The sequence below is a fragment of the Phyllopteryx taeniolatus genome, chromosome 22 (genome assembly GCF_024500385.1).
Source record: "Phyllopteryx taeniolatus isolate TA_2022b chromosome 22, UOR_Ptae_1.2, whole genome shotgun sequence".
Classification (NCBI taxonomy): Eukaryota; Metazoa; Chordata; class Actinopteri; order Syngnathiformes; family Syngnathidae; genus Phyllopteryx; species Phyllopteryx taeniolatus.
This window is the reverse complement of record NC_084523.1, coordinates 8,557,299-8,574,436: the sequence shown is the minus strand read 5'-3', so window position 1 is coordinate 8,574,436 and position 17,138 is coordinate 8,557,299. Positions and strand designations below refer to the sequence as shown.

Genomic DNA, 17,138 nt, shown 5'->3' with positions numbered 1-17,138 from the left:
ATGATTTATTACTTCAAATAAATGAATAACTTAATAAAATGTGTAAAATATATTTAAAAATGCATAAAATAAACGAAATATACAAAAACATATAATGCAAAAATAAATATATACAGAATAACACAAAATAAATAGTACAAATTAATATAAAACTATATTAACAAATCTAAACAAATAGAAAATATTTGAGAAAACATTATCAACAAGCGGACACCTTTTGCGCGCCGTGCGTGATGTTGTTGATGTCCATGGAGAGCACGTGGTCCTTGCAGCCCACATACATCCGGTCTTGGTCCTCGTCCACATGCAGGATGCGGTAGTCCATGGGCTTGTCCGACAGCGTGTAGTGCTCCAGCGAGGCGGCGCTCAGCAACTCTGATGTGGAGGGACAATCGACCAAATAACGAGGCTTAATCATCAAGGAATCATTGTTGAAATAAAAGCGTTCATTTGCTTCAAACAAAAATAACATTCGAAAAATCTACCAAAACATGAATAATTAACATATTGCGATTCATTTGAGGTTACAAACCGATCTAGTTTCTCCTCAAAACAACTGAATCTAGTGTGTATGGCCTCATGAGCCTGCATGCGCAAAAAATAAAAAATGGGTGACTATTTCTATCCTTAAGGTATAACCATTTCTGCGACTAATTATTGGATTCCAAGGTAATGGTTTGTAACTTTTTGCAGGACCAAAAACGGTACAAGTAATGTTTCCATACTGCAAAAGTCAAGGGTACTTAAGAATGAGCTTTGAAGTACTACAAAGAATTCTTTCAAATAGAGGTATTATTGGGGCTAATATTGGTCCCGAAGGTACAAACCACTTCTACAACTAATTATTGGACTCCAAGGTAACGGTTTGGAACTTTTCCAGGACCTAAAAAAAGGTTCTAGGTAATTCTTTATCTGGAAAATTCAAGGGTACAAAAGCAGAACCATCCCCGAATTCTTAAAACATTGGTCACTTCATATCTGTAATGTCCACCTGTGGGTTAAGGAGCTCCAATTCATCTGACTCAAAACAAATGCGGCTATTTATTTTGATTTACTTCCAGATGAGTTAATTACAGTGACTCTGCGACTGCGTTTTAGCAAGGTTACAGTACGAAAAAGTCTCTTGTGCTCATTAAAAGCACCCATTGTTCACACGCCGAGTAAACATTCCCAGACCAGCTATTTCCAGCCTATTGGCTCGGGAGATAAAGCACTCTTCAGCCGCCTGTGTCATGAATATTCATGACTTTTTCAATCGGAGAGCTGAGAGCATCGGATGGGGAGGCCCTCATGTGCAACGAACGCTCTTTTCTAAAACCCTTTCGACTGAAGTCACCTTTTTGTTTTATGTTGAAGTGGCTGGAATGGTGGGTTGTTGTTTAAGGAGGAACAGGTCTGGAGTGTTTTAAGTTAGCATGTTTTCCCACAATTCCTCCCTCAGTATGTCTAATTTGTTTGTTGTTTGCTCGTAGCACCCGTCGGAATTTTTGGAAAATTCCTCACCTGAAGTCTGATGTACTTTGCAACATGAAATTTGGTAGGCATGTCTAGCATGAGTAGACCCACAACAGTCACAAGAAACCATAACCAAAATGACGCAGGAAGTCTGCCATCTTACTTTAAAGCGGCCATTTTAGACTCAAATTGACCATTTCCAAGCAATTATTTGAAAATTCAGCCCCTGAAGCCAGTTTCACTTAACAACATGAAATTTGGTAGGTATCTCGTCCATGAGTAGACCCACAAAAAAAGTCTTAAGGACACATGCCCGGAATCGAAGAGGAAGTGGGCAATTTTGGTTTGAAGCAGCGAAATACAAGGCTCATACTTCGACTAACTCCTACAAGAGAATTCAGCCAAAGGAGCCCCAATCGGAAGCAGGTTTTACAAACAGAGGGGCTGAGGATTGGCCCAGGATTGTAAGTAGTTTGGACTGCTGAAGCACTCTCATGTCACTAAAGAAGGAAGATAAATAGTTGTTCTTCTCCTTTACCTGTCTTTCAAATGAAAACCAAAGTCATCCCACCTGGCCGTAAACAGTAAAACGGCACATTAACCTCAAACAGATGAGGCGAATATTATCGCTCCATTTGAGAGACTTGGCCGTGCCAGGGTGTGAGCAATCCTCGCTTAATTGAAAACACACAGGACGGAGAATTCTGCCAAGTCACCGTTTCATCTCCGACACGCTTGAAGGGGACTCCTTTACTTCATATTCCCGCACACTTTCCTGTCCACGGGCATGCAAACACGACAAGAAATGCTTGAGGATGTTAAGCTCTATCCATCATGCCATAAAACCTGCAGGGAAAGACACAAATCAACCAAAGGCCCAAACGGAATGCCAGTGAAGCCAATACTTGGCATTTTGTGGTTGTTTTCAAGATAGCCTCGCCAAAATGGGCACACAGGCCATAATTTGAAAGCTCCGTGTGGAATGTTCTCCATGTGTGGGTATTTATCTGGGAAGTAAATCAATTAAAAGGGTCTAAGGCGTGTCCAAAGTCCAGTCTGTGTGCCATTCGGGTCGGCTGCATGTTATTTGTTTGTATTTTTTTGGGGGGCCTGACACATACTCGCATATATATATATATATATATATATAATTAGCAAGCACATTGGCGTTTTTTTTATGATTCAATTAATATTGTGAGCGCACGTAAAGAAAAATGACTTCGGCAATTATGCTAGTAGGCTAACGATATGTTATGATATGTTAAACTACTCAAACTATCATCCTCCTTCCCATTGGTGTCGTCTTTGTTGGCTTCTTAATATCGGACTTTTCAGCTTTAGTTCCTTTCAAAACATTCCACAAGGGGGTGCGTATTGTCCCGCGGGTGGGAGGTGGAAATTGCCCGTGGCTCCCTGGACACGAGCCGAATACGTCGGATCTGGTGTCATCAAGCGCCACGCCGACATTCCATTTGCCGTATGGTTCCCACATTCTCTGGCCGGACAACAGGTTTTTGTTGTTTTGCTTTTCATGCCGTGTGGTGCGACCACTTCTCCGTCCCACGTGTTGTTCCATTAGTCAAGCGTGTCGGATTCACGCAAGGAGGAGTCCGCCCCCGGGAGGCAGCTGCAGGAGGGAATACCGTGCGAAGGAGGGGGGAAAAAAACAGAACAAATCAGGAGGAAGTAGGCCATGAGCATCTGACAGTTGGGGGCTTTTCTATTATGCATGCGGGCAGGTGGGACTTTGACCCCTCGGTGAAATGCCGAAATAATAAAATCCAAGAGGATCCGATGCTGCGGCCACCACAGCGGGGTGAGCGGAAAGGACAAGTTCACCCCCCGTCTGTGTTGGGAGTAGTGGTTGCATAAAAGAATCTTTTGTTGGACCCCCGCCCCTCAAAACTATTCCACATTTAAAATTTAACAGCACATTTCTGTCTCCAGTACAGATCATATTGTGTCTGTTGATTATATTGCTTATTATTATATCGACTACGGGCTAAAATTTGGATTCCAAGTTCATTAAAATAAACTTTATGTACATAAAAAAATTGCATTGACAGGCTGTGAAGTAATTTCAGCCAATCAGAAGCCAGAAGAAAGTCATATCCGGAAAAGTCACGCTTTTGCGAATTGAGGACTTATTTGTGAGGACCAATCGTGAGATGGAATTACTACTGAATATCACACTTCAATAGAAAAGCAGTTAAAAATAGATGAAACGATGATTGTTGGGGAAAAAAAGCTGTGTTCATAAATTAACTAATTAATAATGTAAAAACTAAATACAATATTTGTTTAAATTCAATTGCTTATCAGTGGTACATTGGACTTTTGTCCAGTCCCAAAACTTTTTTCAATATTTTGGGCGGAATTTATTATATACGATTAGACTTTCCAGAGGCCTAAAAATTCCCAAATGGCAAAACGAGATTATTTTGTGGTCAAGCAGAAATAGGCGTGCGTACGTGTGGGCGACAACAGGAAGTGAGCTTTTATTGCAGAGACTCGGCGAGTACTCCTTCCCAAAGTCTGTTAAGACTTTAATGGGAGGATTGCAAAGATGTTTGGGTGATCAAACAGACGGTAAACAACCACTTTAAAGCTTCGGGAACTCCATAAAAAGGAGTTTGCTTGTTAGGAATTCCTTGAATGCTGGATGAGAGTCAAACGGAGCTTTGGACCGCTCCAAGATGTTTGGTAGAAGACAACAAATGACATCTTGGTGACAAGGAACTATGTTGGAGTTGAGGAGTTCCATTTAGACAAACATAGTGCTTTGCCGCCATCTGGTGGCATCTTGGCGACAATGAACTATGTTGAAGAGAGTTGGGGAGTTTCATTTAGACAAAAGTAGTGCTTGCCGGCACCAGGTGGCACTTTGGTGGCAAGGAACTGCGTTGAAGTGAGTTGGGGAGTTTCATTTAGACAACAATAGTGCTTTGCAGTCATCTTGTGGCATTTTGGTACGAAGGAACTATGTCGAAGTGAATTGAAAAGCGTCATTGAGACAAATATAGTGCTTTGCACCATTTTGTAGCATATTGGTGTCAAGAACTCATTTGAAGTGAATCGGGGAGTTTCATTTGGACAAAACAAACATGATATTGTGACAATAAAGTTGTATTTTTTAAATCCCGATGGCATTTAGGGATACAAATGGTAGCTACATTTGTTTAATAGGCATTAAGGAGGGGGTCCTTGGGGCTGGGCTGGCCTGACTCCAGACCCTATGCCAAGCTGCGGAAAAAAGCGGCGTGGCGCTCTTTGGGATTTGGATGACTGGGAATGGGAATACCTTTCATCCTGGCAAGGGACAGGCACTCAAGAGATAAAAAAAATGGCCCCTGTCAAGACGTTCCCTTTCGTAAACTCTTGGCATGTCACATGATTGGATGTTAAGGAGACCACCAGGGAAGTTTGGCGTCGGCATTACCTTGGCCTTGGACATAGATGTCATTCCGGGAAGGTGGACCTACAGCACTGTCATGACAAAACGTCTTCATTCATGAACATCTTGCTTGATGTTTGCAGCCAACTGTCCATAAGCAGATGTTCCAAAATGAGAATCGTATGGCTCACACTCCATTTAAATCAAACAAGAATTTCCCTTTTATATTCATGGACTTTCTTCAATTCTTGAGGTGTGATTGGAAATGGAAGGAAAAGACCAGAACACAAAACGTTTTTTTGTTGTTGTCCAAAACCACTTATAATTAGAGAGATATAGGCTAACAAATTTGGCATTAATTAGAGCTACCTGTTGACATGACCGTCTCTATGTAATCCGTATTATACTGCCTCCAGGTGGGAGGAGCAGCACAATGTCTATTGAGCTGAAGCAAAAAATGTGGCAAAATCTGTTTAATGCCTTACATTTTATTTCATTACGTCATTGCTGTATGTTTTTACAAAGTACATTATTATAGAGTGCTATGTTCCTTATTCAAAAACCCCAAACACAAAGTTTGTGACAAATTTGTAATTATGTACAGTACATGTCTATTGGTTGGTTTTACATGGAAGATTCCGGAGCTCTTACAGTAAGCGAGCCCTGGAGCGTATCCCCCCCAGACACTCCCCCCACGTCTGATGTTATCCAGAACTGACGTCTGCGTTCCTAGCTGACCCGCTAAGGTGTTGGCTACGATTCTCACTCGGAGCTGAAACACGAAGCCAGCGAGCCGGCTAGTTTGTATTCCCGATGTACCCTAATTAGCACCCATGTCGAAAACCCCCCCCCACCCCCCCCGTCGCCCCCTTCCCCGCGGATCCAGCCCTCCCCCCTGGCAGGAGAGACGGCTGAGTGGCTTTTCAGAGTGGATATATTTACAAGTCACAAGGGGGAAGTGAAAAATCCCAAGTGCAACTCTGCGAGATGACGCGATGATGTCGCCGACGTCCACAGGTTGTCCCTACGCCGCTGCCGCGTGGCACTTCAATTTGGCTTTGAGGAAATGAATTTTTCTTCTGCTTTTAATGCACTCCAGTTGTAAAGTCAAGTCATAACAGTTTTATGTGCAAGCGTGGTGAAAGTACAGCAATACAGACAAGGGGAGAGAGGGAAAACAAATGTGTAATTTGTTCCATAAGATTTAGGAATCTTCCTAATAACACATTTAATGTCATTTCCCTCTCACTTCCTGATTAAAAAAAAAAAAAAAAAAAAAAGATCTCTGGCCCCATAAAAACGCGTTTAGAAGCTGTCAAATGTGTGCCAAAAAAACAGTTTGAGATATAACCCTCAATTGCAAACGAGCCAATCAGAAGCAGGAGGAAAATCATTTCCACAAAAGACACGATGACAAATGGATACTGAAGTCAAGAATACTACACTTAAATATAAACACCAGATGAAAATATTATCATTCTATATGTTTTATATTTTAAATATGAATCACTTCTTTTTTTAATATAGAAACACTACAATTAAAAAAAACACTGACGAAGGAAAATTGGCTAACCCGCAGAGAAGTCAATTCAAAAAAATGATGTTTTCGGTGACCTGAAACACACTTAATGTGTGAATAAAAAGGCCGAAATAAATCGTGTTGAAATGGTCGCAGTGTTAGAGCAGCGGGATCAAACACCAAAGTACACCGCAGCATCCATTTCGGAAATCTGGGTTTGTGCATCCAGCAGCATTCCGACAGAACAACACACAAACATTCATCTACATCTTTGCGGACAGTTTTGACAGTCCCCCACTTTCCCCGGCCGACTCGGTAATCACACGCCGTCGGCTACGCGCTTTATGACGTTGACCATTTGTAGATGGCTCGTGTGGAAAAACAGAAGCAAGAAGATGCGGACGTCCAAGGTTGGGGCCCGTCGGCGCTAGCCTCTCGACCTTTGAACTTTTGCTGACCTCCTGGGACCTCTACGTGCCGCCCCGAGACTAACGTCTCTGTAACTGGATGATCGCTCATCTGCTCCTCCTTTTAAAGTCATCGCACACTCACTCACACACACACACACACGCACACGCACACATGCACGCTGGGGATGCTAGATGCTAGTTCATATTGGATTTTAATCTGAGGACGTTATGTTGCCAGAAATGACTTATGAGCGGACTCCCTGTGCGAGTACCTTTCTGTACCCTCAAATCTTCCGTTTTATGCTCTTTCATGACTTTAAAACCTGTTTAGGGGCTGCATAACGCCAAAAACTTTGAAGAGGACGGGAGATTGGTGTCACGTGTAGGACATAGCCAGTATTTAATGTTGCTAGGTGGCTGAATGGATGGATAGATAGGTAAAACTAAGAATATGGGAGATTGTTGTCACATGTAAGGACAAAGCCAGGACTCTCCAGAATTTTCTGCAGGTAGATAAACTACCACCCTACTGCAGAGACCAGACCGATGAAGAATATGGGAGCTTTTTGTCCCTCTTCATGTCCTTTAATGTTGCAGTGACACTGCTGCCTCAGTGACCATTTTTTTCTTGAAGTGGAACAACTTTGGTGAACTGACTAATACTATTAAGAATCCGGCGTAACAAACGGAAACAAGCCCAACCCCTAATTGATTATTGTATTGACGATGTGGTGCGCCCCAATACCATACAGAGTACGTCTCTCCAGGGATAAGACCAAAACTTCGTCGGGTGGAGGAATGCAGCACGAGCCAAGATGGAAGCCATGACATTTTTGCACTGTTTAGTTTCACTTGTGGAGTGACTCAGCACAAAGATGTTTGCCACCAATCAGTTGAAGGAACGCACACACGACCAATCTGGAAAGCTTCGCCTCCTTACCGAGTTTCCTCTCCGACTGCCGTCCGTCCCCACGGGGCCAACACTCTACACCCCCCCGAGGTGGAAGCCAGCGGTGTAATCCATCAGTCCACACGTCCGCCAAGCAGGTGAACTCGGGATTTTTAAATAAACATTCCTCGATTTGTGAGCAGCGTACCGACAAGATGAAACGATCCGGATCGTAAACACCTATTGCCAGGCCGACGGGATCCTTACTGAACACCTGAAACCACCCCAAATTGTCAACTTCCACCATTGTACTCGGAAGTATGCAGTTAAGAGCTATGGAAGCATCAGTGATTGGCTGGAAATAGAGGAGAAGGTTGGGCTCGGTGAAGCTCATTTCTAGCAGGTACCGATTGAGTCCTATATTTGAAAAACAATCTTCCATATTCTTCATATGTCTTGCAAAACGGGTGAAACTCTTCTGCAGACATTACAAGTCAATGGCACGTAGAACAAGCGATCTATGGATCCCTGGCAGGAATTTCCAGCTGTGTCCTACATGTGACAACAATCTACTAAACAGGTAAACAGGTAAAACTCGTCCACAGACATTACTAGTTAACGGAAAGTGTCTTTCTCTATATCGTTATCTGGCAGGAATCTCCATCAGGTATCAGATATGTCCTACATGTGACAACAATCTGCCGTATTCTTCATATGTCTTGTGAAAAAACTGCTGAAACCACCTACCTACCTAACTACCTTACTAACTTCTGGAATTTTGGTTGCCAGCAGAGATCAGTCCTCAAATTCTCCGCATCGCTGTTGGTTATGATAGTATTGAAGTCACTAAAGAAAAAATTATGAATAAATGAGGCGTTCTCCCGCTTGGAAATATTGTCCCGGCTGACACCCAATCCGGACACGAGGCCGCTCAGTTCGCGGCGAGACCCTCAGAGCGGGACCGGCCTCCCCCCGCTGAGAAGTTGCTGCCTTCGACATTCCTTCTCTCATCTCGCCGTGCTTACTCAAGTCTTCCCACCGCAGCGCTGCCAAGCGACAATTAAAGCCGCATAATAAAGGTGGCTAACCCAAATAATGGAGTACAGGATCGCAACAAAGGCAGCGCAGTGATTTAGCGTTAGCACGTGTTAAAAGATAATTATTAGGTATCTACGCTTGGTTCCTGTTGGCTTCTTTGCAAAGCACGATTGTAATCGCACACAGAGATTGATAAAAGCAACTCGTGTGTGTGTGTGTGTGTGCTTTTCTTCACACCAACAGCACACATGCTGATGTAATTAAACAAAGCGCTTCCGTACAGGCATCTCACACTAAACAGAAGCAGGCCCGGAGCTCGGTAGCATTTCGTTCGTTTGAACGCCAACATTGAGGCTGGCAATCCGAGACGCAAACCGACACCATTCCCAAAACGGAGAGCTGGCGTGGCGCACCGTGCGATAAATCGGGACATTATTTTTACTGCGCTAAGATGGACGAAAATGCTAACCTTTGTTTCCCTATATGGATCTAAACAAGCTCAACAGGTGGCGCTGTAACAGCTTTGCTGCCAGGACATTGTAGCCAATCAGAAGCATGAAGAAAATAATTTCTGGAAAAGGCAAATTCAGGGAAAGGGGAACTATAAGTGTGGACGTATAGAGACGTGAAGGTACATTTAAATATATAGACAGTCTTAAAAAAACAAAACAATTACAAATACAAACAAGCAGTTTTATGGATCAGATCAGATCGAAAAAATGTTGACAGTCGGTTTTTATTGAATTATTTTATGAAACAAAATAAAATTATAAAAAAATGACTAAAATATATTGAACTATGACTAACATATCTAGATATTTTAGTGGAGCGGTACAAATTTACCTTTACAAAAAGAAAAGAGGAGAATAAAAAAAGAATAAAAATAGCAATTAAAGAACTTTCATCAACTAACTTCACTACGTCCTCCCGAAATGACTCCTGGCTCGCAAAAAGGTGACCCACAAACGCCCTCAATTCAAATATTCACACCGCAATTCTACATCTGGGAAATTAAATAAAACAAAAGCACTGCGAGCCAAGAGGATTAAAATTTAACAAGGAGCAGGTTGCTGAGCTTTAACTCTCAGCAGGCCACAGCCACGCAGAAATGGATCTTCCCAGTCCAAAATGTGTGATAACAACCAGATAAAGAAAGAAAAATAAAGACCAGGGTGTTTGCATTAAAGCCGCAAGCTGAGTACTCGACGTACTAATGAATCCATGAGCTGTGTACCCTGCTAATGAAGGCACCGCAGGCGGGCTAGCACCGGCGCGGCAGTAAACACGTGGCAACGCCGACTCATTACAGCGTAAACACATTCATCTTTTATGCTCTTACCGTCAAAGGAGAGGAAGACTCGGGGCAGCGGCTGAGGAAGGCCGAGGGCGCCCTCGGAGAAGAGGGTCACGACAAGGAGGAGAAGAAGAGGCGGCGCGGCCCACGCCGCCGGTGGCTTGGCCGGTACATCTGGCCGGCCCATTGCTGACCCGGGCAGGACAGCACCGCCTGAAATGGGAGACGCAACCACAGATTTAGAATCCCTCACAACCACAATGACAGGAGAAGACCTCCACCAAGGCAAAAAAAAAAAAAAAAAAAAAAAACACGTGGGAACGCACATTTTGCTAATTTCTATAAACCGTATTTTCTGTTTTTTTATTTTTTTATTTATCTTTCTATTAAAAAGGGCTATTATATATTCTATATTGTTTTTAACTGTTTTCAGTTTTAGGTTAGATAAAATAAATAAAACATTACAATAAAAAAAAAAAAAAGTGCATTTTACTAAAAAATGTAATTTAAATCTATTTTAAAAAATGTATTATCATTAGAGTGTAATGACAAAGAAAAAAGCCCTCTTCGATACACTTTAATTATCGTACATATAAACTTCAGAAAGAAAAAAACTCCCCGGTTGGCATCGCAAGCGTCCTCGATTGGCGAGGAGGACTTCTTCAACGACAATGTCAAAGGAAAGCATGATTTACCTGAGCAAAAACCGTGACATATTTGACATGAAATCATCAGTCTTTCATTCCGTATCTTTGCACAAGCGCCTCCCTGAAAAATGGATGAAGTAAATCCGCGTTCCTGGTGCAGAACTCAATTATTGATGACCGGCAGGTAGCGGACCGTAGCGCCTGTGGGGCTCGACCAAACTCAAACCCTCTAATGGCCATAAAGAAAAAAACCTGTTTTTACAAGCAGGTGGATCTCTGCTCTCATGGCTTATGCATGCGCGCTGAAAGATTGATGACCGCCACGCTTAAACAAGACGATGAAACTTTTAGTGCACTTTGTTGACCAAAAAAAAAAACAAACAAAAAAAAAAAAAACGTATCAGTGCTGACACGCCTCCATCAATAAAATCTTCAATTAAATCGTCAGGAAACACTTTGAGGAATTTTTGTCTCCCAGTGCACAAAGGGAGACGTGCTTGGATACATTCGGAGTGGAGAAAAACACAGCAAACCGGCAAAAGTGAAAAATTTGAAAGGAAAACAGTTTGCTCGCAGCTTTAATTATTATTATGATTATTACATGTTTCAGTAAACTGTGATGAAATAAAGCTTGGCGGGATTGAAGTTAATTAAGCTAATAATATATATATTTTTAATGATAAAACGGTCCATCGCCAACAAAAAACAAATGCACTTTAGTGATCAAATATGCTTCCCACAATGCTCTTAGTCCCACCCTGGACTCCAAACAATCATCCCCAGTCACCCAAACGAGATGACGTTCTGAGCGTCTTGAACATCTGCTCAATCCTTGTGGAGAATTGTTGGCCATTGAAATTCCCGCAGCTGCTAAAGTCATCTTCCTGACATGCCGACATGCGTGCGAGCGAGCGCTTCCCCGAACGCCCCTCGAACCTGACCCGGACCCCCGCCAATCCACAACTTGAGAAATCCAAAGTGACAAGAGCCAGCAATTCCAGAATCACACTGCAGAATTTCTGCGAACAAGCAGAATGGTCTTATTGACCATTCCAAACACCATCCCAAAAACTTTACCAGAACATATTCCGATTCTCTGTCTGCTTTTGCTGAAACATTCGTCGTCATGAAAATAGCTGAGTGGACGATAGAGTTTAAAAGGGTTGCTCAATCTATCCCGTGCGTTGGTACACCACACCCAGCTACGCACTCACAGACAGCAGATGTTCAAGAATTTGTAACATTGCGGCTGGTGATAAGCCTCCTAAAGTTGGAACAAAGTGGAGAAAGATGCACAGGAAAAGTCGCGGAAATGCGTTAGACTTTACGATAGGACGGTACACCTGATGATGCTTTCCACCTGATCCTGAATCCGGAAAGACCTCTATCTGACACACTTACCTTTCAGCCCCCGCTCCTAATCCAGGTGAAGATTCCCAAGGTAGAGAACCCAAATGGTAAACGGGTCTTTTTTTTTTTTGTTTAAATATATAAGCAAGTCCCAGGACTCCGAGAAGGGATCTGTTCTGCCTCGCGAGCGGACTTGACTGAACGGCGAGGAGAGGGAGGAGAGCGGGAAGACGCAGCGAGAGGCGGGTGTCCTGTTACGCCAAACCCCCTCGTTCCTCTTCCTCGCTCCTCTCGCTACGCCCACCCCATCATTAACAAGACAGCAAACACGAGTTCAACAGCAGGACTACATTTTGACAATGGATGCCTATATAATTACATATTATTATTAATAATTGCTGGGACTTAACTGCTGGCCGCCTAAACGGGCTGCGGTAGAAACATTGTTTTTTGCAATCTGATAAAGGCGTTTTGTTAAGGGACTGCCCACTAAATTACCGCACCAGATCCGTAACGGTGGAGTTCACAACGCCGATGCTGGTTGTCTAGTTAACATATGAACAGATACAATACTGCATCAGTTGCCATCAAAACCCCTGCATCAGTACCTTCAACGAGTTGGGAAAGTGATGACCAAATGTGAAAGAGGCGATTGTTGGCCTTTCCTCAATTGCTGGCTGCCTAAACGGGCTGTGGTAGAAATATTTTTGTCTTGAATGTCACCTCAACGACGTTTTCGTAAGCTACTTTCACACTGCATTCCCGGTAAATTGCTGCTTCACAGGAGTAATGGCATGATTAGATTCATTTTCTTTTAGGGAAGTTGGAAAATTGTAGGCTTGACTTGACATTCTTGGCTGCCTCAACATGCTGCGGTTAAAGGTTTTTTTTCCTCACTATTATTTGTTTGGGACATTTTATTTGTGGATTCAGGTTTTGAGCAAAAATATTCGCCTCTTACACTCTGGCATATAATTATTTTCGACATTTTTTAACAGATTGCTTTCTTGGATGAAAGGTACCAATAAAGGATGAGGGTGGTTGGTGGTTGATGCTAACGGTAGCTCTGTTGTCCGCACTAGTTACAACATGTAGCGCTTATCAGAAATTACCTCTGATAACACTGTACATCCCATAACACTGCAGCTCGGTTTAGCTTTGCCAACTTAGCTAACAGGTCATGCGAACAAGGGGGACTTGGTTGACCTCTGTGGGGTGCTTGGTGCTACAGATGTATTTGTACTACTCTCAGCATTCTTGGGCTATGATTCCCAGGAAAAAGACACTTGTTGGGAATAACAGAGGAGGCGATAAGACAGTGGCTCTCAAACAGTTTTTATCGGACCTCAGGGATGCTGGGAATCTCGACTTGCTGGGATTTTAATTGGATTTTGGATTGCGGGACAGAGTCCAACAAGCAGGTGGACCTTAACGTCGGTGAGATCATCATCTGGTCTTATCTGAAGGATCTTGTTCCCTTCGGCTTGGGACTGATTGGGTGTGAATTTTATTATCGCTTTGGATCAATGCCATTGTCCGGAATGCTCGTTGTTTGGGTTCCACTGGCTGACATTCCTTATTGATGTGGAATGTTCGTATCAAGCCTCTTTCCAGCTGTTTTTGAAAAACAAAAGCGATGACCGCAATAAGACCCGCGCAGCTCTGTTTTGAACAAAGAAAGCAGCAACTCACGGCGAAAACACAGAACAGTGACGAAAGAAGCGATTCTTCTAAAAACATTAAAATTGATATTGCGTTAGAGTCACGAAAAACTGTGTCAAAGGTATTGAATGCCTCAATGCTCCATAATGATGGAAAATGTGTTCTGTGGGGTTTGCATCAACTCGGGATCCGCATTTGACTGTTTTATAGTAAGGGTGGGCAAACGTTGAAGTAAAATGTTTTTATTTTATTAATATTCCTCTATTATCTGCAATAAATAAATTAAACAAATATGAGATAAATGCATCCAGAATTAATATATACATAATTATAATTATTATAAAACACAGCTATGTTAATGAAACAAATATAGGGAGTCTTGATAATGTAAATATGCTTGGTTACTTTCATCAAACTTTTAGAAAGGTGCACACGTGTGTTTCATTATTATTTTTTACAACCATTATTCTAAATAATAGCATAGCTATTCTGCAATCAATCAACAAATTCCACACAGCCAAACATTTTACAATCAATTGATTATCATCTCAAGCATGATCTAAAGTGGGCTCAAGCTTGATGCTGGCGGAACGCCAAACAGCCAAATATAAATGACAGTCCTATTTAGCATGTAACATTTTTACATAGTTACATACTACAATACGTGCGCTATTACCTTTGATTTATCAGCGGCGAGTGTTTGTATAAACACGCAGTGCAAATGAAGCCTGTGGATGTTTGTTTGTCAAAGTAAGTCACACTAAGGCCTGGGTTGTAATTTCAGCGGCGTGCTTTCATAAACTGCGCTCGACTCACTTAAGATGGGCCTTTGATGCGTCTGCTGAGAGGACAAAAGTTTACAGGAGGAAGTAATCGAAAGCAGACGAAGGTGGTGTCATCAGCAGCAATTTTTTTTTTTTTTTTACGAGGTAGCAGATGTAGATGTAGTCAGAGCCTGGAGTGGCTTTGCAGATGCGCAAGATTGATGCTTCAATCCCCAAACCGGAGCTAAATAAAAACAAACACGTTAAACTTGCAGGTGGGATCTTTCCAAGTGCTTTGACGGATACTCAGTTTATGGGCATCCCTTGAGCCTTGCCGTAAGCGTGCGCCCCCCCGCACAGGAAGTCCTGTGCCAGGCCCAAGGGGCATCTGACTTTCATTTAGAATACCATCAAACGCAAACCACGACTGATTTGTGCTAGCGGAATAATGAACGCACACTTGACTTTTTTTTTTTTTTTTTTTTTTTTTTTTTAAATACAGCATGTCGGCCAACTCAGGTCAATCAATGAGTGCTGCTTCCCAAAATGAATCAGCTCCAATTTTCTGTTTTCTGTTTGAGGGCCAAAGGGCGTATTTTTGGAAGTGGTGGGCGGAGTGATCCAAATTGCCATATTATTGATAACGTTAGCATAGTTTATTTTTTTAACTCTGGCACTGGGGGTTGTTTCATTATTTATTATTTATCATTATTTATTTATAAATTCAATAATTGCTTTATTATTTGATACTTAAATCCGTCAGTATTGCACAACACAAAGAAAACATTTGCGTCAGCTAGGAATTGTTGGTTGATTCAGTTTTTGCTAATCTAGATCAGGGAATCCCAAAACAATCAGAGGGGATTTGTAAGTCAACTCCTGGTCTGGGGGATGCTTTACACAAGGTATCCTGGTGTTTGTACCTCTGTGCTGGACACATTTGAAGGGGGAACTGGAGGTTCCGAGTTTGAGTAGTTGTCAGTGGGGGTTGGGTCTGGGGGATGTTTCACAGAAGGCAACCTGGCAGATGCACCTCAGGGACTGACTAATTTGTGGAGAGTGTCTTAGAAGGCAAGCAGGGGACAAATTGAGGAGGGAACTGGAGGTTTAAATTTGGAGCATTTAAGTTCCAATGGGGAAGTCCCAAGCGTGTCAGAGGGAGGGGGGGGGGGGGAGGTTTGCAAGTCACCCTCCGGTCAGGGTTATGTTTTACAGAAAGCAACCTGGTGGGTTAAACCTCATGGATGAACTAATTGGTGGAGGGTGCCTGGGGGATGTTTCACAGAAGGCAACATTGCAAACTCAGGGACAGACTAATTTGTTGAGGGTGTCTTACAGAAACCAAGCAAGTGACTGAACATCTGTGCCAGACAAATTTGAGGAAGGAACTTTTGATGGTTGTTTTGATTTTGAAGGTTTCTGCCCCTGAGGGGTGGGGAATGTTTTACAGAAGGCAACCTGGCTGGGAACCTCAGGGACAGAGTAATTTGTGGAGGGTGCCTGGGGTATGTTTCACAGAAAGTATCCAGGTGAGTGAGCCTCTGGGATGGGATGGACCCGATGTTGAGGAGTTCCATTCTTTTGAGGGGGGCAGGGGAATTCTTTGACATATCAGAGAAGGGGTCACAAGCTGGTCTGGGGGATGTTTCACAGAAGGAAACCTGGCAAATGAACCCCAGGGATGGACTAATTTGTAGAGGTTTGGAAGTTTAGAGATTGAGTGGTTCTGCTCTGTGGGGAAGTCTCTGACCTGTCAGAGAGTCTTTGCAAGTCACCTCCCAGCGGGGACACATGGGAACCAACGTCACGCATCTGTATCTAATGCCAAGGTTGGGTAAGAGATACGCCTTAACCCCTGAACCCCGGGTGAAAGTCAGTCATTCGTCATGCTTCGCTGGATCACAGCCGCCGTCTGGTAGTAGGTTTGCCTGTGGGGGCCTGGGCGGGTAGCGCAAGTGGCGAGACCCCCGCCCACAGTCTGGAGGGTCGTAACCACTCCAGGGCAGATAGTCCATCTTCAAGGTTTATTTTGGTGTCGCCCACCCGCTTGTCGGTCGTCCCATTTAGCTGCCGACTCGTGTTTAAACCACTCTTTACCAAGCGTCGTCCGTTTACATTATCCAGGATGGATGACACTCTGACCCTTTGCTTGTGCACCATGTGTATGTTACACCTTTCTTAGTCCCTCCCAAACTCCTGAGTTTCCATGCTCGTTTTACTAAAAGCCTCTCTCCCGTGTCGATATTCTGTATTAAAAACCTAATCATGGTAGATCTAATCGGAAGTTGAGCTCAGGTGGTCCAATCGTCCATGCCGCTTATCGGGAAGTTTAGCGGGAGGTTAAAGCAACATTTTTCCTGACCTGTGGAGAAGCGAAACCAGGGACCAAGGACCACCGTTGGCTGTTGTTTTCTTCCGACGCTGATTAACTTGTGGTTAAGGTCTATTTAGGCATTGAATTGCTACATCGGGCTGGATTAACGCCCTTTTAGCTGTCGTGAACTCCGTTACGCCTGTATTTCTTCAAAACTACAAAAACCAGCCTTGGCAAAATTACAAAATTAGCTGTTAAACCTCAGTTTAAATTCCGTTTACACTGCAAATAGCGACGTCTGGCCTGGATTAGTCATGCCCTCTGCTGCTTGTCACCATGTAGTGAACTCCATCAAATGAATACGAGTCTGAGCTAAATATTAATTTGTTGTTAAATAATGAC

At 43.0% G+C, this 17,138-nt stretch overlaps 1 protein-coding gene across 3 annotated transcripts in view; it reads right to left on the bottom strand.

Annotated features, from left to right (window-relative positions):
- sema3c (sema domain, immunoglobulin domain (Ig), short basic domain, secreted, (semaphorin) 3C) overlaps window positions 1-17,138 on the bottom strand; it is a 30,755-nt gene that overhangs the window by 12,683 nt on the left and 934 nt on the right. The window contains exons 1-3 of one of the 3 annotated variants that reach the window (XM_061761633.1): window positions 12,048-12,206; window positions 10,045-10,212; window positions 215-375 (exon numbers count right to left, since the gene is read on the bottom strand). In XM_061761633.1, coding sequence (XP_061617617.1) covers window positions 215-375; window positions 10,045-10,186 — 303 coding nt within the window. In that variant the 5' untranslated portion in view covers window positions 10,187-10,212; window positions 12,048-12,206. Of the gene's footprint in view, window positions 1-214; window positions 376-2,171; window positions 2,346-10,044; window positions 10,213-12,047; window positions 12,207-17,138 lie in introns of those variants that run through there. The other 2 variants (XM_061761635.1, XM_061761636.1) reach the window with 2 other exon arrangements.